The sequence below is a fragment of the Gobius niger genome (assembly GCF_951799975.1).
Source record: "Gobius niger genome assembly, chromosome: 20".
NCBI classification, from domain to species: domain Eukaryota; kingdom Metazoa; phylum Chordata; class Actinopteri; order Gobiiformes; family Gobiidae; genus Gobius; species Gobius niger.
In genome coordinates this window covers 321,316-346,507 of record NC_136871.1, presented here as the reverse complement: position 1 = coordinate 346,507, position 25,192 = coordinate 321,316, and the positions used below count along the sequence as shown (strand labels likewise).

Genomic DNA, 25,192 nt, shown 5'->3' with positions numbered 1-25,192 from the left:
CATTAGCATTTTGAACCGGATTTCAATTAAATTTAGCGATCACAAAACCAAGATTTTTCTATTTAGGCGGTGGATTTTTACACAGTGTAACATCAGTAAAGTACAGAATTTCAACAGCTAATCATGAGCAGGGTTAGCGGTTAGCATCGTCGTTAGCATTAGCATTTTGAGCCGGATTTCAGTTAAATTTGGCGACAAAGCTACAGAACCAACTTCAGGTTGTGATTTATTTTACACAGCAAAACATCATCAGTAAAGTACGAATTGAGAATTTCAACAGCTAATCATGAGCAGGGTTAGCGGTTAGCATCGTCGTTAGCATTAGCATTTTGAACCGGATTTCAGTTAAATTTGGCGACAAAACCAACAACTTTGGGCTGTGATTTTTTTACACAGCAACACATCACTAGTCAAACATCATTAATTTCAACAGCTAATCATGAGCAGGGCTAGCGGTTAGCATTGTCATTAGCATTAGCATTTTGAACCGGATTTCAGTTAATTTTAGCGATCACAAAACCAAGATTTTTCTATTTAGGCTGTGGATTTTTTTACACAGTGTAACATCAGTAATATTTCACCAGCTAATCATGAGCAGGGTTAGCGGTTAGCATCGTCTTTAGCATTAGCATTTTCTGCCCTATTTCAATTAAATTTAGCAACATTTTTAGGCTGTGGATTTTTTCCACAGCAAAACATCATCACTAAAGCATATTTTCACATGATTACAGATTTAGAATTTAAACTGCCGATCATGAGCAGGGCTAGCGGTTAGCGTTTCCTTCAGCGCTAGCATCGGGAACTCGATATCAGTGAATCTTTTTGTGTTAGCGACAACAAAACCCTACATTTTGAGTGTTTTTACACAATATAATGTCATCTGTAAACTTCATTTTGACACAATTTAAAAATCAGTAAAAGTTGGTAAACAGCTAGTCATGAACAGGGTTAGCAGTTAGCATTGTCTTTAGCGTTAGCATGTCTAACCGGGCTTCTGTTGTCGTTTTTTGACAGCAACACCTACTTTTTAACACTGAATCACAAAATGTCATCAGTAAACTACATGTTGTCCTCTACTCTCTCGACCCGAGTGATCGACCATTTAAACTACATTAAGAACAAATGCTTTAAGCCTGGAGTTCACCCTCCGTTTTCTCACGTTTATTTGCAGTTAACTGACAGATTTTCAGAGACTTTGAGCCGAGTGTTTCACAATAAAGTCTTTATTTGAAGTGTGTTCGGGGTCAAACTAGTCACAAAACTGGCCTTTGTCCGAGTGTCCGGCGGCTCTGACCGAGTTCATTTAAACTTCGGGGGGAAATCAGGTCACGACAGATCCAGTTATTCTTGTTAAGAAGTCAATAATTATAAGGGAGGGAGGAGGGAGGTCATTGATTGAAACAAGGTATTGGCTAATAGTTTTGACGCTGTATCTCATAACATGGCGGCATCTTTTTTGAACAAATCCATTATTCCCTTTATATATCGTATAAGGAAAAGCTTTAAGGGTGTTTTTTTCCCCAGTCAGTTTAAATAATAACCAAACGCACCTGGACTTCCACTTCTGTCCACCGGGTTTTCATTTATTTTGCCGGTGCCGAGTCAAAAGCGAAACAGAGAGGGTTTATAGTGACACTCAAAATGGCCGCCGCTTCTTCCCGGTTCACGTTGGTTAGTGGTAGATGTTCTGCTCCGGAGGGACAGTCTGCTGTGAAAACGTGAGATATCATGACACAAATGAAGCTTAGGGGAAATGGTTTAACCTCTTAACTCCCGCCTGAACCCAGAGGAGCTTTTTCCTCACGTCATCACTTTTTTTCTTCCAACATTTTTTTGTTGGGTGTTCAACTCATTTTTGTCAATTTTTTGTCATTTTTAAATCACATTTTTGTCATTTTTTCGTCACTTTTTTCGTCCATTTTGAATCAATTTTTTGTCACATTTTTTGTCATTTTTTTTGTCACATTTTTGTCATTTTTCCGTCAATTTCTTGTGACATTTTTGTGACATTTTTGCCACTTTTTCATACATTTTTCCTTCACTTTTTTGTCAATGTTTTCGTCACTTTTTTCATCACATTTCCATCATTGTTTTGCTATTTTCACAGCTTTTTTTCCAGAAGCTTTTGGATTGGGGTAAAGTCAAACTGGAGAAAATGTGCTCGGTTCAGGTGGGAGTTAAGGATTAGGATTATTTGTATTTTCAGACAAACTGGCCGCAGACCGTCCCTCCGGAGCAGACGATCCAGCACTAACCATTCACGTTTTACTCGATTATTATTTCACTCGGAACTAACCGTGCACGTCGAGATTCAATTCATGGCGCCAACTCGGTCCCGTGACGGAGATTAACGAGGAACGTGAGTGTTTTATTCCCCCCCCGATATTAGCTTGGATTAAAGTCGCCGACGCCGCGGTTTTCCCAGATTCGCCGGCGTCACAATAGGCCTCGATGTACCTTCTGTATGAACCTCAGCACGTTATAAATACTTCTTTTTTTTTTTTGCATCAAAACATTAAAATTTGTGCCTTTTCGTCAGGTTTGAAATGTAGGAAAGAAAATTCACAGTGCTTGTTGAAAATAACCGGATAGTTTAATAATAATTTGTGGAATAAAATTGTTACACTAAGAAAAAAAAAAAAACTTAAAAGAGAAACAGGACAAGCTAAAAAAAAACAACGCTAGCTATGAAGGAGGAGGAGAAAAGTATGGCGGGAGAGGAGGGTCAAAAAGCCGAGAGAAGAGGAGGAACAGTTACAGATTTAAATAGGAATGTCGGGATTAAAATGGCGGATTTTGGGGGTTTTCTTCGTCGTCTTCTTTTCTTTTTTTTTTCTTACGTTTGCCTCGGGGGGATTGAACTCGAGGCGGGTTTAAAACGGTGCTGTGGATGCCGGAGGTTATACAGAAGGAGGGCATTGTGGGAAAATGTGCGTAAAGAGGGGGAGGGGCCGGGGCTGATGGCGAAAGTGTACAAAGAGGAGACAGGAAGTAGGGGCGTAGGACAGGAAGTAGGAAGAGCAGGAAGAAGGAAGGAAGGAAGGAGGAGGCAAAAGAGGAAGTGAAGGAAAAGGGGGAGGGGTCTAGTTCTCGCCGTCGCCGCCCTCGGTCTCGTCTGCCTGGTTTTCTGATGTCCACAGCTGGCGGGAAACAGAGAGAAGAGAACAGTGTGTGAGTAACAAAACAAAAGACGGTTTCCTTTGTGACACAAGTCGGGCTGCACGATTAACTTTAACTTCTGCGATGACCGAACCTCAAAATGCTGAGGTTTGTTCTTATACTTTTGTGAGTGACAGACATGTTGGCCAATCAGAATCATCGAGCCATCGCTGAGACGGCGGCCGATCAAAACCTACAAAATACAGCTGTGGAACATCGCAATAACGATATAACTGCGATGTTTCACTAAACTATTTCAACTTCAACACGACACGTTTCGTTCTGATCCAACACAAATGGAAGAACTAGTTTTTCAGCAAATTTAGTCAAAACAAGAATAAAAAAAACCACCACATCAGCAGGACTCGAATCCAAGTAAATTAGGAAATAATCTTCATATTGGCAAAACACGACACACACGATCCACACCTGCATTTAGAGGTTTCATTAGTGACTTTAATTTTAAGTTATGAAACTAAAAAAAGCAATAAGAGCTTCTAAGTCTAATACGACATTATAAATCAAAGATGTTTATATATTTCTTTACTTTATTGTTATTTCTTTGAGTTGATGTTGTGCCAATTAGTGTTATTTACTTATTATTTTGTACATTTCCTTTGATATTGTTTTGTGCCTCAGAGTTTGTTGTAAATGCTGAATAAGAAAAATAAAAACTAAATTAGGAAATGTTTAACTAACTATTTTTTATATTTTTAGAAATGTATAAATTCAGTCCATTCTTTGTCTGAATTTGTAAAATCTCATTCTACACATGAGGACATGGAGGAACATGAGGAAAATACTTAGTTTTAACTGTTTTAAACTCTGTATAGTCCCTTTAAATATGCATGTGCCATGTGTTTAATCGTTTTCTAAAATAATGAGCAATAAGCAGGTCTGAACCAGGACTAAAAGATACAGACACTATTTCATATCTCGATATTCATGCCAGATCTCTCGATATCGATACGAGACATATTTGAAAACCAAGCATTTTTCAGAAAAGTGCAGTTTTATTGATGAAAATCTGTATCGTTTATGTCTTGCTTTTCAGTTTTGATGTTTTGAATGTTCAAATCTCGATACGATAACGATCTCTCTTTCGGAATCTCAGTGTGAAGGACTGAGAAAAGCAGAGACTGGCAGCTTTGGTGATGTTGTAAATAATAAACAGACATTTTTCTGTTCAGGAGTAAAAACAAAACACAAGAAAAGTTCAATCAAATTCAATCAAAGTAAATATTAAGGGATTTATTAAAGGCTAAAAACAAATCCTCCACAGCAGTGTTAATGTTGACAACATATTTTAATTTAGTTTTTTACTTTTGACGAAAATGTGATTCGATTTTAGTCTAGTTTTAGTCTAAATTTGAGACTAATTGAGTGGACTTTGCATTGATAATATTGATTCTAATCATGTTTAATGTTGTTCCTCTGCTTCATGTTTCTGCTCCACATGAACAAAGCTCAGAGCTGATCCTTTAAACATGATCTGAGGCTCTTTCAGACGCTCAATACAAGTGTGGATGATTTTAGTCTCTCCTTTTCATTTTTATTTAGTCTGATTTTAGTCGACTCAAATATCTGGACATTTTAGTCACAGTTTTAGTCTCATGAGAAACTTTTACTTTAGTTTTAGTCCAATTTTAGTCACAAAAATATCACTTTGACTAAAATTAAGACTCAATGTTTCAGTCGAGGACATTAACAAACCCCCCACAGGCACATTAAAGGAGGCCCAGTATCTGCAGGCTCACTGATGGAGGCCCAGTATCTGCGGGCTCACTGATGGAGGCCCAGTATCTCCGGGCTCACTGATGGAGGCCCAGTATCTGCGGGCTCACTGATGGAGGCCCAGTATCTCCGGGCTCACTGATGGAGGCCCAGTATCTGCGGGCTCACTGATGGAGGCCCAGTATCTCCGGGCTCACTGATGGAGCCCCAGTATAAGCCTGTGTGGTGAAGCACTCACAGTGAGGTTGTCCCTTAGTAGCTGCATGATCAGCGTGCTGTCTTTGTACGAGTCCTCGTTCAAGGTGTCGAGCTCCGCGATGGCCTCGTCAAAAGCCTGCGGCGGAAACAACAGAGTTAAACCAAACCACTGAGCAGAGCTGTGGAAATAACAAGTATCCGTGTTGTTTTGTGCAGGAAAGTGTTGCAATACATCTCCACGTCTCCATCGCTCAGACACAGGGCGGACGTGGCTACGATCGTATCACCAACAAACCTCAGAACCGCTGCTCGTTCAGATTCACCAGGAAACACAAACCCCGACTTTGTTTGGTCAGTGAAACAAACGCTACAAATCAAATCAAAGCGACGTCACTTTGAGATAAAGTATTGGTCAAAGAGCAGCCGAGTAAACGACCTCATCACACATCCTGTACTGCAGTGGCTACTACATATATATCACATGTAACTTTAGGCTTATTCCCTTCATTATTACCATGAACTCCAGCAGGTTTTCCACATGCAGTATTTGTTTGGCTCGTCTGGGTGATTAAGGCGATTAAGAACATGTAAAAACACATAAAACTGAATGAAACCAGGCTGTAGTTTGAATGGGTAAAGCTGAGAGTTTTGCTTTGACTCTGTCGCTATAAGGGCTCAGGCTCTGCCCGAGTGCGGCTTCTCTCATTCAGAGAAAACCAGCCCTGAAGTTTTGTAGCGAGTGCGCATGCTCGGCCCGTTCTTCCACTTTTCCGCTCCAGCGTCTCGTAGGAGGAAAAACACCATATTTGGGTGAAAGCGTCATCACGGGGCCCCTTAGCAGGACACGTGGATGTCAAATCTGTCAATGTTTATGAATGAAAACCCGCGGGAAAGACGGCCTTTCTACTTCCGGGTCGCCCCCACCTCGCAGACAAAACATCATCAAATAAACATCAGCATTTTTATATCTGACATGAAAACTAAGATGTAAAGGAAGGAAAACAGATACAAATCTCCACTTCCACCACTGCGGGAAACATCAATACTTTCACCTAAAGTGTCTCGCCCTAAACAACTCATTGATTGATTTGATCTGCTTTCCTGTGTTTGTGATATCCCAGGGTTCCTTCACGCTTCAACGTTAAGACCTAAACCCACGTGTCCAGTACAGCCTTTTTCAGACCCTGTCACTGAACCTCTTCCACAGACTGTTCCGCGGTGTGTCCACCAGGGGGCGCTGTACCTGCTTGGCCAGGGTGCAGGCCTGCTCCGGGGAGTTGAGGATTTCGTAGTAGAAGACGGAGAAGTTGAGGGCCAGGCCGAGGCGGATGGGGTGCGTGGGCTGCATGTCCTTCTTACTGATGTCGAACGCTTCCTGGTAGGCTTTCTGAGAGTTCTCCACCGTCTCTGCACAAACACACACACACACACACACACAAACACACACACACACACGTCAGTCTGAGTCAGGACCACAGGGGGGCGCCAACACGTAAAGGCTGCTGTGAGAGAAGAGAGTTTTTATTTCATGTGCAGGGTTTACACAGGCAGAAGGGAGTCAAATGTAAAGCTTTTTAAACCCCAATACTATATTTTAATGATAAAGAAACACAGAAGAAAACAGCATATTTCATGTCTTAAAGAGGGGGTGTTCTGCTTTAAAGAGGGGGTGTTCTGCTTTGTTCAGTCCCATAGCACCAGTCTATATCACACTACAATGATGACAAACCTTCTGCTGGTCTGTAAATGCAGTAAATTAGAATAACTGCCTTGTATAAAATGAGACGAAAACAATGATGGAAATGTGACAAAAAAGTGGCGAAAAATTGAGGAAAAATTGAGGAAAAAATGACGGAATGTGACAAAAAAATTACAAAAAAATGACAAAACTGGGATAAAAATGTAACTAAAATAAAATAAAAAATTGACAAAAAATGACCAAAAAAATGGCAAAAATATGACAAAAAATGACAAAAAATTGATAAAAATTTGACAAAAAATTGACAAAAAAATACAAAAAAATGACAAAAAAATGACAAAACTGTGACAAAAATGGGACAAAAAATATATTAAAAATGTGACAAAAAAGACAAAAAAATGATAAAAATTTGACACAAATTTGACCAAAAAATGACAAAAAAATAACCAAAAAATGACAAAAATGGGATAAAAATGTAACCAAAAAATATTTAAAAAATTGACAAAAATGTGACAAGAAAGTAACAAAAATGAGTTGAATACCCAACAAAAAAATGATGGATAAAAAATCTGATGACGTGAGGAAAAAGATCCTCTCGGTTCAGGCGGGAGTAAAGAGATTAAAGAGGGGGTGTTCTGCTTTAAAGAGGGGGTGTTCTGCTTTAAAGAGGGGGTGTTCTGCTTTAAAGAGGGGGTGTTCTGCTTTAAAGAGGGGGTGTTCTGCTTTAAAGAGGGGGTGTTCTGCTTTAAAGAGGGGGTGTTCTGCTTTAAAGAGGGGGTGTTCTGCTTTAAAGAGGGCGTGTTCTGCTTTAAAGAGGGGGTGTTCTGCATTAAAGAGGGCGTGTTCTGCTTTAAAGAGGGGGTGTTCTGCTTTAAAGATGGGGTGTTCTGCTTTAAAGAGGGGGTGTTCTGCTTTAAAGAGGGGGTGTTCTGCTTTAAAGAGGGGGTGTTCTGCTTTAAAGAGGGGGTGTTCTGCTTTAAAGAGGGGGTGTTCTGCTTTAAAGATGGGGTGTTCTGCTTTAAAGAGGGGGTGTTCTGCTTTAAAGAGGGGGTGTTCTGCTTTTGTCAGTCCCATAGCACCAGTCTATATCTCACTACAATGATGACAAACCTTCTGTTGGTCTGTAAATGCAGTAAATTAGAATAACTGCCTTGTATAAAATGTCTCTCTCAAAATGGCTGTAGTGAATGTCTTGAAATTGGCCTCTGTCTCTTTAACCTCTTAACTCCCGCCTGAACCGAGAGGATCTTTTTCCGCACGTCATCAGATTTTTTTGCTGGTTATTCAACTCATTTGTGTAACAATTTAATCAAATTTTATCTTTTTCATTTTTAGTACATTTTTGTGATTTTTTTGTCACATTTCTGTCATTTTTTCTTAAATTTTTTGTCAATTTCTTGTGACATTGTTTGACATTTCAGCGCTAAAGTCTGCGCAACATCAGGCCCGTCATGTTCCAATGAATGTAGATTTATTTGCCAGTTTGAATCCACTTTTTAATGACATTTAAGGCCTGGATTCTGGACAAATTCACAATTGACTGACTTGTTTTTTAATGAGTTTATTTACAGGCAGCAGCACTAAGTCAACGGGAAAGTCCCACATTTCCTTTATTCAAAACTCAACTCAGAGCAAACCCGTCCTGAGACCATTAAGTGACTCTCACATTTCCTGTACTTTACTAACTTCGAATATTGTTTGTTGTATTTTCTGTATTTCTGCCACTGTCCTGTAGGAACATGTGTACATTAGCTTTGTAGCTTTAATCCGGCATGTGTTGTTTCAATGTTCATTAATGTGTCCCTGACAAACAGCAGGGCATTAAAAGTCAGTAAATTAACTGTGCCATAATCAAGGCCTGAACTGTCACTAAAACGCATTAACTTGGATTCAAACTGGCATTAAATAGAAATGTACATCAGTTTTTATATTCATTTATGCTAAATTATGACGCTCATCAATTTTATTCAGATTAAAGAAAATACCAAAATGATGGTCCAAAACATATTAAAGGGGCCAGATGCAAGTTTTATGCTCACTACTGCCACCGCAGGTCATACGTGTAACTGCAGCTTCTGTATTAAGACCTGAAGTAACACGTTTCTGACAGTGCAGGATTGTAGAGGCAGTCGTGGTGAACAGGTCTGAGCTCATTCTACACATGAGGACATGGAGGAACATGTAGGGGGAGGAAAATACTTAATTTGAACATGTTTAAACTCCGTATAGTCCCTTTAAGGTTGCAGTTCATGTTACTTTTGGTGAGCCGTCTTCCTGCTTTCATAAACCACCTTTAATCATGTCAAATGTAACTGTTTATAAATCATTACAGTAAAACAGTAAAACCAGTAAGTCCTCGTATACCCAGGATGTTGAAGCGATGACTAAACACCGCTCTGGAGTGACAGAAGATGGCCGCCTCTGCTCCGGCGTGGACACTCACCTTTCTTGGTGTCCCCTGACGCCACCTCTGACAGGTATCTGTAGTAGTCGCCCTTCATTTTGAGGTAGAACACCTTGCTCTCTGCAGCAGTGGCATTTTTGATGAGGTAACCGTCAAGCAGCTCCTGAAGAGAGGAGAGAAACCCGGAGGTTAGAGAAGATCTGGAACTACCACGGTTTACCAAAGAGAAACACCAGGACTAAAGAAAAAGAAGAAACCAAAACAAAACCAAAACAACCCTGAGACTCACGACCAGACCCAACACGTGTGGAGTCAGCAGATATTTACCACCACATCATTACTGCTCAAGGAAACCGGACCTCAGTCACTGTTAGGGACTGAACTAGGGCTGAAACAACTAATCCATTATTGAAATAGTTGTCAACTGTTTCAATAATCGATTTATCGTTTTCTAGTAAACACAGACTTAAGGGGAGACACTACAGGCAAAACTCAATTTTTTCAGTTTTCAGGTTTTGGACCAACTCTGTCTCTGAACATATAAACTTTCACACGGAAACAGAAAATATACCTAACCTTCACAATAACATGTCTAAATATTGCGCTGATTCAATGTTCCCCCATAGACTTATATGGGAGAACACAATTTCAAGGGCCTTTTTCTCCAAACACATGTTTCTGTCATTGTGGCGACACTATGTCCACGTCAGTCGGACCTAAAGACTTCACATTTTCCAGCCTTGGACTGAACAATATTTGGAAGATTTTTTCAGAGGGATTTTTTATAGTTTAATCCCTTAAGCCCCATTTATTGAGTTTTGAATGTCAAAAAATAAGGTGAAAATTACATTTTTACACATTTTCCACTAAAAAACAGCTTATTTTAAAACTAAAAAAGAAATCCTAAATCCCCTCTGAGAAAGTCTTGGAAACTCATTCATCAATAAAATGAAACCATACATTTGAATGTAGCTCTGTCCATTATTCAGATTTCGTCGCCGAATAGATGGGAAATTTGGGGCATTTTTAGGCATAAAACACCTTGTTCTTATATGAAAATAACAGAAACTTTCTCACATTTATGCCAGAGATCGACAGCAAACGTTTCACATTGATATACATTTTTTCCCTGCAGTGTCTCGCCTTAAAAAGAGCAAAAATTATTATTATTATTATTAATTTTTGATGGAAATCTACTTTGTTTTCCCCAGTTTGGGTCTTTAGTGTTTTGTACATTGAACATTTCATAATTGTCTGTCTGTGTCTCATCCAATCATGAAGCAGAATCAGCAGAAAGAGCCAAAAACACTCACGTTAAGTTTACTCCATCAACACGTCCTCAGGTGACGCCATTTTAGCTTCATGTGATTAAAAACAACGTTCATTCACCACTCACATTCAAGCGATTCATCCATTCATCGTAAACATAATCGTTAGAGTAATCGATTACCAAAATAATCTTTAGTTGCAGCCCTAGACTGAACTACGGAGGCACCGATCCGATCCTGGTACTGGATATCGGAGCCGATACTGGAGGAAACATGGTATCGATGCCAAATATCCGACACTCACCGTCTTCAAAACACAACTTTCACCAACTGCATGTACGTGGAGAGCCAAAGCAGTACAAGTACTCGCAGTAGCCCTAAGAAGTAGTAGTTAATAGGAGTAGAAGTAAAAGTAGTAGTAGTAGCAGTAGTAGAAAATAAGTAAAGTAAATAGTAGTTAATAAGAGTAGTGATACAAGTAGTAAGGGTGGCAGTTAGCGATAGCAGTAGTGGTAGTAGAAGTATACAACTAGTAGTTAATAGGAGCAGTAACAAGTAGTAGTGGTATAGGAGATATATGAGTAGTAGTTAATAGGAGTAGTAGTACATGCAGTAGTAGTATTAGTAGATACATGTACTGTAAGTAGTAATTAATAGGACTAGAAGAACATGTAGTAGTAGTAGTAGTAGCAGTGGTAGTATTTTAGTAGTAGTACATGCAGTAGTAGAAGCAGTAGTAGTAGAAATATAGGTGTGGTTGTAGTAGCAGTAGTAATTAATAGGAGTACTGTAGAAGCACATGCAGTGGCGGTAGTAGTGGTAGTAGATACATATACTGTAAGCAGTAATTAATAGGAGTAGAAGTACATGCAGTAGCAGTACAAGTCATGGTAGTGGTTAAATACATTCAGCCTGGTTTCCTCACATGTATGATGATATTCTCCACACGCAGTAGTGGTAGCAGTGGTAGTATCTTAGTAGTAGTACATGTAGTAGCAGTAGTAGCAGTAGTAGTAGTAGTAGTAGTAGCAGTAGCAGTAGTAGTAGTAGTAGATACATATACATGTATGATGATATTCTCCACACGCAGTAGTGGTAGCAGTGGTAGTATTTTAGTAGTAGTACATGCAGTAACAGTAGTAGTAGCAGTAGCAGTAGTAGTAGTAGTAGCAGTAGCAGTAGTAGTAGTAGTAGATACATATACATGTATGATGATATTCTCCACACGCAGTAGTGGTAGCAGTGGTAGTATTTTAGTAGTAGTACATGCAGTAGCAGTAGCAGTAGTAGTAGTAGTAGCAGTAGCAGTAGTAGTAGTAGTAGATACATATACATGTATGATGATATTCTCCACACACAGTAGTGGTAGCAGTGGTTGTATCTTAGTAGTAGTACATGCAGTAACAGTAGTAGTAGCAGTAGCAGTAGTAGCAGTAGATACATATACATGGATAATATTCTCCACACGCAGTAGTGGTAGCAGTGGTAGTATTTTAGTAGGAGTACATGCAGTAACAGTAGCAGTAGCAGTAGCAGTAGTAGTAGTAGTAGTAGTAGTAGCAGTAGTAGTAGTAGTACATGCAGTAACAGTAGTAGTAGCAGTAGCAGTAGTAGCAGTAGATACATATACATGGATAATATTCTCCACACGCAGTAGTGGTAGCAGTGGTAGTATTTTAGTAGGAGTACATGCAGTAACAGTAGCAGTAGCAGTAGCAGTAGTAGTAGTAGTAGTAGTAGTAGCAGTAGTAGTAGTAGTACATGCAGTAACAGTAGCAGTAGCAGTAGCAGTAGTAGTAGTAGTAGTAGTAGTAGCAGTAGTAGTAGTAGTACATGCAGTAACAGTAGCAGTAGCAGTAGCAGTAGTAGTAGTAGTAGTAGTAGTAGTAGATACATATACATGGATAATATTCTCCACACGCAGTAAAACAAATGTACTTTTGATCGCCCCACCCCTCCCCACTGTCCCTCTCTCTCTCGCTGCATCTGTTGCCGTAGTTTCAGCCTCCACTCTGTTTCCGTGGCAACAGCCTCCACCGACACACTCCTCCTCCTCCTCCTCCTCCTCCTTTATGCCCACCACACTGTACATGACAGATGAGCGGGGGATTCAGCCACCAGGGGGCGCAGGAGAGCGGAGTGAAGGCAGAGTTATACTGTAGGAGGAGGAGGAGGAGGAGTGCAGTATCGTTCACCAGCATGAAGAAGCCACGTGGTAACCTGCCCTGGGGCAATCTACAGTCACGCAGACACTTAACCCCTTAACTCCCACCTGAACCCAGCACATTTTCTCCAGCTTTACCCCAATCCAAAAGCTTCTGGAAAACAGTGTGAAAATAGCAACAAAACTGAGACGAAAACAAGGATGAAAATGTGAAAAAAGTGAGAAAACAAAAACTGTACAAAAAATGACAAAAATGGACAAAAATTTGATTAAAAAAATGAGAAAAAATTGACGAAAAAAAAGTGACAAAAAATTGACAAAAAAATGATAAGAATTTGACGAAAAAGTGACAAAAAAGTCACGAAAATGTGACAAAAATGAGACGACTGCCCGACAAAAAAAAGTGATGAAAAAAATCTGATGACGTGAGGAAAAAGATCAGTTTAGTTTTGTAGATCTTAGCTTTCAAATGAGGCGTTGAAAAGCTGAACTGGAGAAAATGCTCTGGGTTCAGGCGGGAGTTAAGAGGTTAAAGGTCAGAGAGAACTTCACGTGTGCTTCAGGTTGGCTGTTTGTTTGTGGTTGTTTAGATCTGCTTAAAAGCTTAAACCGACGACTGGACTGGGTTTGGTTGAGTTCAGGATGTTTCTTTTCACAGAAGCTTCTTCTTATGGTCAGACTCAACCAAAACCAGTCCAGTCGACGACAGATAGACTTCACCAGAATGAACACTTCCTGGACCAATCAGAGCCTTCAGGAAGATTTTCTTCAAAGTAAATTTGTCCTTGATTTGTGAAGCTAATTACAAAACAATCTGACTATGGGGCACGTTTTTTTAACATACTTTTTGAGGAGGAGCTCAGACCTGAGGAGGAGCTCAGACCTGAGGAGGAGCTCAGACCTGAGGAGGAGCTCAGACCTGAGGAGGAGCTCAGACCTGAGGAGGAGCTCAGGTCTGAGGAGGAGCTCAGGGCTGAGGAGGAGCTCAGACCTGAGGAGGAGCTCAGACCTGAGGAGGAGCTCAGACCTGAGGAGGAGCTCAGGGCTGAGGAGGAGCTCAGACCTGAGGAGGAGCTCAGACCTGAGGAGGAGCTCAGGTCTGAGGAGGAGCTCAGGGCTGAGGAGGAGCTCAGACCTGAGGAGGAGCTCAGGGCTGCAGAGAACGTTCATGTTTCTAAGAGCAGCTCAAGACCCGCCTTTTTAGCCCAGCCTTTAACTGACTAATCCATGTATTTAATCCTAATATATGAAATATGTCTATGGGAGGTTGTCCTAGGCGCATTGTTTTAGATGTTGTATCTGTAAAGCACTTTGTGAGACCTTTCGGTATGAAAAGTGCTTTATAAATAAAGTTTGATTGATTGATTGCCCCCCCTCATTGTTTCAGCGTTCAGAGTTTGGAGGCAGATGAGTGAGCTCCTCATACAGCAGCAGCAGCAGCAGCAGCAGCAGCAGCAGCAGTCGTAGTAGTAGCAATTAAAACATGATCCAAATGTTGGGAGAGAACGATGCAAAGCTGGAGTTGGGAGGCAGATAATGAGAGCTATTTCTGTTCTCACATGTGGGTCAAGGTCAGAGACTGGCTCACTGTCACTCGCCTCCATCTTTACTGCACAAACCTCTGAGCTCCATCCTGGGGCTCGTTCCTCCTCCTTACACGGGCTGTCACGACTCATGTAAACCCCCCCCATCACCCACACTGAGCAGCAGGTGGCGCTGCGCATGCGTTTCTCACCAACACGTCCTTGCAGATATCGTCCAGCTCCTTCTCGATCTTGAGGCGGTACTCGCGGGCCATCTGCTTCTTCTTCTCGTTCCCGGAGTCGGCCTTTCCCTCGATGCTGGAGATGACGCGCCAGGACGAGCGGCGGGCGCCGACCTGGAAGCAACGGCTCAGGTTAACCACGGACAGGAGAGGCAAACGGGAAACATTATGAGAGGCGCAACGGCTCAGGTTAACCACGGACAGGAGAGGCAAACGGGAAACATTATGAGAGGCGCAACGGCTCAGGTTAACCACGGACAGGAGAGGCAAACGGGAAACATTATGAGAGGCGCAACGGCTCAGGTTAACCACGGACAGGAGAGGCAAACGGGAAACATTATGAGAGGCTCAACGGCTCAGGTTAACCACGGACAGGAGAGGCAAACGGGAAACATTATGAGGAGCAACGGCTCAGGTTAACCACGGACAGGGGAGGCAAACGGGAAACATTATGAGAGGAGCAACGGCTCAGGTTAACCACGGACAGGAGAGGCAAACGGGAAACATTATGAGGAGCAACGGCTCAGGTTAACCACGGACAGGAGAGGCAAACGGGAAACATTATGAGGAGCAACGGCTCAGGTTAACCACGGACAGGGGAGGCAAACGGGAAACATTATGAGGAGCAACGGCTCAGGTTAACCACGGACAGGAGAGGCAAACGGGAAACGTTATGAGGAGCAACGGCTCAGGTTAACCACGGACAGGAGAGGCAAACGTTAGGAGAGGCTCAACGGCTCAGGTTAACCACGGACAGGAGAGGCAAACGGGAAACATTATGAGAGGAGCAACGGCTCAGGTTAACCACGGACAGGAGAGGCAAACGTTAGGAGAGGCTCAACGGCTCAGGTTAACCACGGACAGGAGAGGCAAACGGGAAACATTATGAGAGGAGCAACGGCTCAGGTTAACCACGGACAGGAGAGGCAAACGTTATGAGAGGCTCAGCGGCTCAGGTTAACCACGGACAGGAGAGGCAAACGTTATGAGAGGAGCAACGGCTCAGGTTAACCACGGACAGGAGAGGCAAACATTATGAGAGGCTCAACGGCTCAGGTTAACCACGGACAGGAGAGGCAAACGTTATGAGAGGAGCAACGGCTCAGGTTAACCACGGACAGGAGAGGCAAACATTATGAGAGGAGCAACGGCTCAGGTTAACCATGGACAGGAGAGGCAAACGGGAAACATTATGAGAGGAGCAACGGCTCAGGTTAACCATGGACAGGAGAGGCAAACGGGAAACATTATGAGAGGAGCAACGGCTCAGGTTAACCACGGACAGGAGAGGCAAACGGGAAACATTATGAGGAGCAACGGCTCAGGTTAACCACGGACAGGAGAGGCAAACGTTATGAGAGGCTCAGCATGAAGCAAACGTTACCTGCTTTAGAAACAGACTCAGAAACATTAATGACTCAGCAAAATCTGAAACTGCACGAAGGTTTAGAAATCCTGCTCCAGCTCCGTGTCTGACGAGGGAACTACGTTATAACGAGCTTTAAAGGGACGTTTCAGGGTTTTTGACATAGGGCCTCATGTCCTCGTTATCCAGAGTGTTTCTGGTACCTGGAGATTTTAGGCTACTGCTAGGCTAGTGCATGTCTATGGTATCAGCTAGCCTGCATTAAAAACAGTGTGACCCGCTCCACAGAGCACCTGAGGCAAATCACTGATACGTTTGTTAAGTGTGACGTCACGACTTCCGCTTCCGGGTGCTAGCATACCGGCTAATGTGCGAGAAAGAAAACTTTAAAAAAGTCTTTAATACAACCATCAATATTTCTGAAACTCAATTGGCACTCAGTCGGTGCTTCCGAGGTTAGCGCAGCTGCTGCGCCGTTAGCATTTATCTCTGCTAACCCGGAAGTACCGATTTTGGTAAATATGACTTTTATAGCAGCAGGTGCAGCATTTTTGGCTACTGGTTCTGATAAATAAGTCTGTTCAGTCACTCTCTGTTGAGGTTCAGAAATATTGATTGTGCTATTAAAGAGTTTCTCGCACATCTGCGAACATATAAATGTCTGTGTCCATAAAGTAATTTAAACCATTTTGCATTTGCAGCGGTGGAGTGATCTGCTAGAAAATAGTCCCTCAGGATGCGATCGTTCATGTGATGCAGGTCAGTTATATTCCAAACATGACTCTATGGACACAGACATGTATACGGTTAGTCTGGTGTTATCAGTGATTTGCCTCAGGTGCTCTGTGAGGCTAGCTGATACCATAGACTTGCACTAGCCTTGCATTAGCCTAGCACCACGAAACTCTTCAAACATAAGAACTGCATGAATTACAAAGAAATATCTCCATAAATCAGCAACACTCTGGATAACCAGGAAATGAGGCCCTATGTCAAACATCCTGAAACATCCCTTTAAAGCTAAATACACTGTACTGCAGGGGGAGGCAACGTCAGGCCCGGGGGGAAAGATGATTTTGAGAAACATTACGACACAAATCAGAAAGTACTTTAACAGTTTTAGGGTTAAATGGGAGGATTACTGTCAGTACACGCAATGAGGTCATACCTCTTAACTCCCGCCTGAACCGAGAGGATCTTTTTCCTCACGTCACCAGATTTTTTTACCATCATTTTTTTGTTGGATATTCAACTCATTTTTGGTCATTTTTTGTCACAGTTTTTTGTCCATTTTTTAATCAAAAATGTGTCATTTTTTGTAATTTTTTTGTCAATTTTTAGTCAATTTTTTGTCATTTTTTGGTCAATTTTTAGTCAATTTTTTGTTTTTTTTTGTCATTTTTCTGTCAATTTTTATTCAAATTTTTGTCATTTTTTGTCACATTTTTTGTCATTTTTTTCATTTTTTTATCAAATTTTTATCACATTTTTGTCAATTTCTTGTCCATTTTTTGTATGTACAACTCTGGCATTAGCAGAAAGTGCACTAGAAAAAATAATCATAATTTTAAGGAAGAAATGACAGAAACCTACTTGAATTAAGAGATTCAATCTAAGCTTCGAGTAGATTTGTTCTGGTCTTAGATCAGATAAAACATCTCATTGCCAAAGGAACAAGTCATTATTCTCTTAATTCAGATTATGTTGCATGATCTCAAGTGAAAAAGTGAATTAGTCTGATTTTGTGCTTGTTCCATTGGCATCAGCATTTGTGTCTCAACATCTTCAACATAAAGAACCCGTGTCTTTACTTTGGTCTGAAATTGGCGGCTTCGGCCTCTGTCTATTTACAATGAAAGTAATTGTCCCTCCCCCTGCTGCACTGCCTTTAGCGTTCCTATGGGAAACACATACATGCCTTTAGATCATGCACTCTTCCTTGACATGAATGCCATTTCGAGGGCACTTTTCTCCTCAAAGAATAGAATAGTTTGAGCTGAATTCTTAATTGCTGTGATGTTGTTTCTCTGTGAAATGTTGATTCCTCTGAACACGGGGTCGGTGCTTCTTCATTCTCCTTCTGAACACACGACTGCACGATGTAGATTTCACAGATAGAAACTGTTCAGAAAGCGTGGATGCAGATATGTCCACTTTAAGTCATAGTTCTGTTTGTCTCCGTCCTTTCAGAAGCTGCGTCTGCTCTGAGGAGTAAAACTTTATGATTCCTCAGGCCTGTGCGTATCATTAGTGTTTGACATGAGTGTATCCACAGCAGGGCAGATAAATATGTATATAAATATTAATATAAGACAAATTTGGGGGAGGTCACCAGATCATTTAGATAAAATAGCCATGTTTTCATTAGCGTATAATCTGATATTTTGTTGTTTTAACCCCTTAACTCCCACCTGAACCGAGCACATTTTCTCCAGTTTGGCTTTACCCCAATCCAGAAGCTTCTGGAAAAAAAGCAACAAAACTGAGTCAAAAACAATGATGGAAATGTGACAAAAAAAGGGACGGAAAATTGATGAAAAAGTGGCAAAAAGGTCACAAGAAATTGACAAAAATGGACAAAAAAATGACAAAAATTTGACTAAATGTGACAAAAAATGTGATAAAAATGTGACGAAAAAATGACCAAAAAAATGACCAAAAAAATGACAAAAATGTGACAAAAATTTGACAAAAATGTGATAAAAAAATGACCAAAAAATGACAAAAAAAATGACAAAAATGTGATAAAAATGTGACAAAAATGTGATAAAAATTTGACCAAAAAATGACAAAAATTTGACAAAAATGTGATAAAAATTTGACAAAAGAATGACCAAAAAATGACCAAAAAATGACAAAAAATTGATTAAAAAAAATTGACGAAAAAATGACAAAAAATTACAAAAATGTGATTAAAATGCCCAACAAAAGAACTATGTAAAAAAAATGTGCTGACGTGAGGAAAAAGATCCTCTCGGTTGAGGCGGGACTTAAGAGGTTCAGAATTATGTCGGTACTGTTTCTATTCCTCACGGTGTGACCCGGGCGGGGGTCACAAACCCCTTTACTGTTAAAATGGGGGTCGTGGCTCCAAAAGGCTGAGAACCACTGGTCTAAAGACACAGCGTCACCGGTTCCACAGTGGTTTCCGTGACCAGATCATAATCTTCAACTCGACCGAGGAACCTCTTTCTTTTTCAGGTCAGACTTCGGGACAAGGACGTGCAATTTGGATCCAAACAGTGGAAATGACATGTGATTAAGATGACTTTTCTGTGGCTGCGCCTAAACATTGGGAAAGACGTCCACAAACAAACGGGCCTTTCAGAACTCTCCTGGAAACGCACTGTTCCTGTGGGGTTTAGACACCAAGTGGTTCTCAACGGGCGGGGCGGGACACAGAGGTGGGTCGGAACTGAAGAAAAGTGAGTGTGCAGAAAAAATGAGTGTTTTCTGGGTGTTTTCTGTCAACATTGCAGCTTTTTTAGGTAATTCAAAGCTGATTTAACAGTTATTGGTGTGAAAAATGCAGTATTTTACTTTATATATGAGTAATCCCAGTCTTTGGGTGGTGGCTTTCGTCTCATGGTACACTGCAAAAAGTGCCCTCCTAAAAACAAGCAAAACAATCTTAAAATAAGACATTTTGTTTTGTTTTAATGAAAAGATTCTGCCAATGGGGTCAGTGTTTTTTTCTTGCTAAGAATTCTTGTTTCTAGAATATTTTTCTCTTCATAAAACAAGAAAGAAACACTAAATTTAAGCAAATAAACAGCTAGAATTAAGCAAAATGTCCTCAGAAAATGGAATATTTTAAGGAAAACATTCTTATTTAGTGAAACATTGTGGGTATTTTACTTAAATGTTGCTTGATTTAAGTAAAAGGTTCTAAATGACTCACATTTTTGAGCAAAATGTTGTTAATAAATACTAATATTTAAGGAAAGTATTGCTGCGCCCGGAGACCCGCCTCCATGAGGTGGAGCCAGGTTGATGGTCAGAATCACCTGCTGGAGGATTCACCTATTGTACATGTTTTTAGTGGCAGACACGGGGAGAACATGCTCCACACAGAAAGGCCCCGTCCTGGTGGGAATCGAACCCGGGACCTTTGAGCTGTGAAGCTGAGGCTCTAACCGCTGTGCCACCGAGCCGCCCACTTTAAAGAATGGAATTAGGGCTGCACGATTTTGAAGTGACTTGCGATATGCGATACGGCTGTGCAATATCGCGATAACGATATTATTGCGATGTTTCACCAAACACGATATGTTCCATTTTTTCAGCCAATTGTGTCAAAAGAAGACTTAAAAAACACCCAATCAGGACCAAAACAAGGGTTGCATTAAACAAAGCTAGTAAATGTTTAACTAAAACTGAACTTTTACACATGACTTCAGTGCATGAGTTTGAGTTTGCATAAAAAATGGGTCGATCTCAGTCAGATGAAGCTATGGTGACGTTGCGATATATTGTGGCTTCTCGCGATACAGATATTGCATCAGCTAATATCGCGATACGATATTTTTCGCGATATATTGTGCAGCCCTAAATGGAATGTTTTATCTCTCTGTGAGAAGCAGTTCTTACATTAAGAGTTGTTGATCTGAGTTTTTCTTTGTCTAAAACTGAAGAAGATTCAAAAAGTTTGTCTTTGTTACAAGAAAAATTATCATGTTTTTAGCAAATTTATCTGAACAAGAAATGACTAGATTTTATTTCCTAAAACAAGATTTTTTTTTCTCAAGAAAACTTTGCTCCACAAAACATTACTTTTTAGGGAAAAAATAAACTTATTTCTTAAAGACAGACATTTTTTACTTGCTTAGAATCCACTTTTTGCAGAGTAACTGTGGGTCCTGACGCCAAACCAATTGAGAACCACTGTACAAAATGATCCCCAACTGTTCTTTTAATTCGATATTTTAATGTTCACCTGTCAAAAGTTTGGAAACGCTTTGTTATGTACTGAAGCCCTGGCGTAAATCCAACCTGAAAGACTCATGTCAGCGTCACCGAGCTCCAGACACGGCCACGCCTCCCCCTCGGCCAATCAGAGCCTCACCTTCGTCAGAGCCAATCATCTCCCTCAGTGTTTAATTCTGAGATATTCAACCCTTTTGTGTCTCCTACATAACGCCATGTGTTCACTCATAGTTTCACGTCTTCAATAAGAATCACACAATGGAAACAGTGTTGAAAATAAAGAAAAGCGTTTCCAAACTTCTGACCATTTGCATTTTAATCTCGAGTGTGTGTTTAAACTGTGGTGTAGATTTGAAGCTTATCCTGACTTAGCATTTTTCATCTTCTCACACCTTTTATGAGGCCGTAAGAAAAGAGAAGACTGATCTGACCCTCTCACTCGTGCCTGATTTGCTCGGCGGCTCACGGACGTCCCTTAAAGAGCGCCACCCTGAGAACATTCCTGCCAAACGCTTCTTTTACAAAGTGAACAATTGTTTGCCTAACGTGCCCCGTTACTCTTTGGGAGAAAACAAACACTTTGCTATATTTGGAAACAGGCGACAGCTTTGTGGGCCAGTCCTCCGTGCGTTTGGATCCAGCCCACAGCGGGACGTCCAAAAGAAGAAGAACCGGATAATGAGAAGCATCGAATTACACATTTATTATCACATGACGAGACTCCTCCGCTGAACGCAGTTATGGAGAGACAAGAATGAGTGGATAACTAGAACATTTTGAGATTGACTGTGGAATCGTAGGCTAATAATGCAGAAATGGCAAAAATGGCATAAAAGTTGTGAAAAAATTCATAACTGCATAAGAGGGCTTTTATTCTGAAAATCCCTATTAAAGGAACAGGCCACCGTTTTTACATACTGAGATATGTTCTTCCCTAACCTTAGTCGAGTTAATATATCCCCGTCTGGTCTTTGTCCGTGCGCTCACACATACGCAGCCTCTCCCACATGTCACATAGCTCCAAAAAAGCTCACGATAGAAGCTACCAAGCTCTTCCACGTGTTCCCTATTTAAATAAAGTTACGTGAAGTGTTTTCATGCAAAGTATATTTACACAGAAATGTAACATGTGGATTTTATAAGCAGATAAAAAGGGGGACTATATTGTGAGGCGTAATGATACAGGAGCACAGCGTCCGCGTAGTAACTCCTAAAGGTTATTGACGGAAGTGAGCGGGGGGGAAGTCTTTAGGAGTTACTGCGCGGACGTTTTACTCCTCGTATCATTACGCCTCACAATATAGTTCCCCTTTTTATCTTATTATATCGTAACTTTATTTAAATAGGGAACACGTGGAAGAGCTTGGTAGCTTCTATCGTGAGCTTTTTCGGAGCTATATGACATGTGGGAGAGGCTGCGTATGTGTGAGCGCACGGACAAAGACCAGACGGGGATATATTAACTCGACTAAGGTTAGGTAAGAACATATCTCAGTGTGTAAAAACGGTGGCCTGTTCCTTTAAGTTGCATTATACTGCTTTTACTGTGAAAATCCCTATTAAGTTGCATAATAGTGTTGTAATTGCAAAAATCCCTATTTTGTTGCAGAAACTGTAAAAACTGTTGAAATTGCAGAAACTCTTAACATTGTATAAAGTCTTAACTTCGTATAAACTGTTTAAATCACTCACAGACTTCACTGTATCAGAAATCCTATTCAAATGAATGGCAGAATTCCCAAGCACAGAGAAAAAAAACTGGAAAACAGTAGAACTCGAATTTTTTTTCTGAAAACTGACAAGTTGTGGAACCTGAACCTGAAAAAGTTGCAGAAAAACCTCAATTTGTGGAAGCCCCATTATATGTCAATGGGAAAAATCGTCCAAATTCCCAAAAGTAATGGCAGGATTCTCTCCAACACGCGGAACGTTTTGATGTTTAACTTGTGGAAATCGCTGAAAGTCTGAAAGCTGCAGAAAATTTGGAAAAAAATATAATAATGGATAAAGAACGTGAAAACCAATTATTGACTGTGGAAGAACTCAATAATGAATGAAAGGTTGTGGTTAATTGTCCCCCATTTTAAAGACGGTTCACTGTAACCCCCCCCCCCATACTCCAGGACAGGTGTTTAATGACAGTAGACCCCACACAAACTCATGACTCTCTGATGTTAGTCCTCCAACAGTGTCCACACCCACCATCCCATCACCAGACCAGTCACCAGACCAGTGACCAGACCAGTGACCAGACCAGTCACCAGACCAGTGACCAGACCAGTCACCAGACCAGTCACCAGACCAGTCACCAGACCAGTCACTAGACCAGTCACCAGACCAGTCACCAGACCAGTCACCAGTACCAACCACAAGCACCAGTGACCAGACCAGTGACCAGACCAGTCACCAGTACCAACCACAAGCACCAGTGACCAGACCAGTGACCAGACCAGTCACCAGTACCAACCACAAGCACCAGTGACCAGACCAGTCACCAGACCAGTCACCAGACCAGTCACCAGACCAGTCACCAGACCAGTCACTAGACCAGTCACCAGACCAGTCACCAGACCAGTCACCAGACCAGTCACCAGACCAGTCACCAGACCAGTCACCAGACCAGTCACCAGACCAGTCACCAGACCAGTGACCAGACCAGTGACCAGACCAGTCACCAGTACCAACCACAAGCACCAGTGACCAGACCAGTCACCAGACCAGTCACCAGACCAGTCACCAGACCAGTCACCAGACCAGTCACCAGACCAGTCACCAGACCAGTCACCAGACCAGTGACCAGACCAGTGACCAGACCAGAGACCAGACCAGTCACCAGACCAGTGACCAGACCAGTGACCAGACCAGTGACCAGACCAGTGACCAGACCAGACCAGTCACCAGACCAGTCACCAGACCAGTGACCAGACCAGTGACCAGACCAGAGACCAGACCAGTCACCAGACCAGTGACCAGACCAGTGACCAGACCAGTGACCAGACCAGTGACCAGACCAGACCAGTCACCAGACCAGTCACCAGACCAGTCACCAGACCAGTCACCAGACCAGTCACCAGACCAGTCACCAGACCAGTCACTAGACCAGTCACCAGACCAGTCACCAGACCAGTCACTAGACCAGTCACCAGACCAGTCACCAGACCAGTCACCAGACCAGTCACCAGACCAGTGACCAGACCAGTCACCAGACCAGTGACCAGACCAGAGACCAGACCAGTCACCAGACCAGTCACCAGACCAGTGACCAGACCAGTGACCAGACCAGTGACCAGACCAGTGACCAGACCAGTGACCAGACCAGAGACCAGACCAGTCACCAGTACCAACCACAAGCACCAGTCACCAGACCAGTCACCAGACCAGTGACCAGACCAGTCACCAGACCAGTGACCAGACCAGTCACCAGTACCAACCACAAGCACCAGTGACCAGTCACCAGACCAGTCACCAGACCAGTCACCAGACCAGTGACCAGAACCAACCACAAGCACCAGTGACGTGGGACTTACTCTGCTCGCCGCTCCTCGTCTTCATCTGCTCAAAACAACAAGACAACGTTCAGAAGCGCCGGCAGTTCATTCTTTCCCCGGTTTCTTCCAACTACGTTTCTATGGTTAAAGAGTTTTGGCATTTCCGAGCTCTGACCAGGAAATAATGCGTGGAAGCAGCACCGACCCCGTAATTACGACCGGGAAACTCGAAGTGGAGGAGGAGCGTTTAAAGATGGCTGCCTGCTCAGTGACATGTAGCTCAGCAGAGAAAACAAACGTAAAGCTTCGGTGATCCGGCGAGTTTGGTGGATGTCGTCTCAAACATCTGCCTCAGTTACCGATTAAAGGGAAATATGAAACTAAGTGCTGAAATATCACTGGATTTACAACAATTATGATTTATAGCAGGGCTGGGGCACGATCCGATACGTGTTACCAACAGTGTTAATGTCGTCGACTGAAATATTTAGTCTTAATTAGGGCTGCGCAATTAATCGAAATTCGATGACGATTTCAATTACAATTACGATTTTGTCATTTTTTTAAGGATTTTTTGATGGATTTTTGTCATTTTTTTGATGGATTTTGTCATTTTTTTGATGGATTTTTGTCATTTTTTTGATGGATTTTGTCATTTTTTTGATGGATTTTGTCATTTTTTTGATGGATTTTTGTCATTTTTTTGTCATTTTTTTTTAATGGATTTTTGTCACTTTTTTGTCATTTTTTTGATGGATTTTTGTCATTTTTTTTAATGGATTTTTGTCTTTTTTTTTAATGGATTTTTGTCATTTTTTGATGGATTTTTGTCATTTTTTGATGGATTTTTGTCATTTTTTGATGGATTTTTGTCATTTTTTTGATGGATTTTTGTCATTTTTTTTAATGGATTTTTGTCTTTTTTTTTAATGGATTTTTGTCATTTTTTTGATGGATTTTTGTCATTTTTTTTAATGGATTTTTGTCATTTTTTGATGGATTTTTGTCATTTTTTGATGGA

The 25,192-nt window shown here is 41.4% G+C and overlaps 1 protein-coding gene across 1 annotated transcript in view; it reads right to left on the bottom strand.

Moving 5' to 3' along the window:
- Positions 1 to 2,817: 2,817 nt before the first annotated feature.
- The window catches only part of LOC306979279 (14-3-3 protein beta/alpha-1), a 51,796-nt gene continuing 29,421 nt past the window's right edge, over positions 2,818 to 25,192 (bottom strand). The window contains exons 3-7 of the mRNA XM_079578158.1: positions 14,362 to 14,505; positions 9,234 to 9,357; positions 6,335 to 6,498; positions 5,132 to 5,227; positions 2,818 to 3,140 (exon numbers count right to left, since the gene is read on the bottom strand). Of these exons, the coding sequence (XP_079434284.1) occupies positions 3,084 to 3,140; positions 5,132 to 5,227; positions 6,335 to 6,498; positions 9,234 to 9,357; positions 14,362 to 14,505 (585 nt within the window). The 3' untranslated portion in view covers positions 2,818 to 3,083. The remainder of the gene's footprint in view (positions 3,141 to 5,131; positions 5,228 to 6,334; positions 6,499 to 9,233; positions 9,358 to 14,361; positions 14,506 to 25,192) is intronic.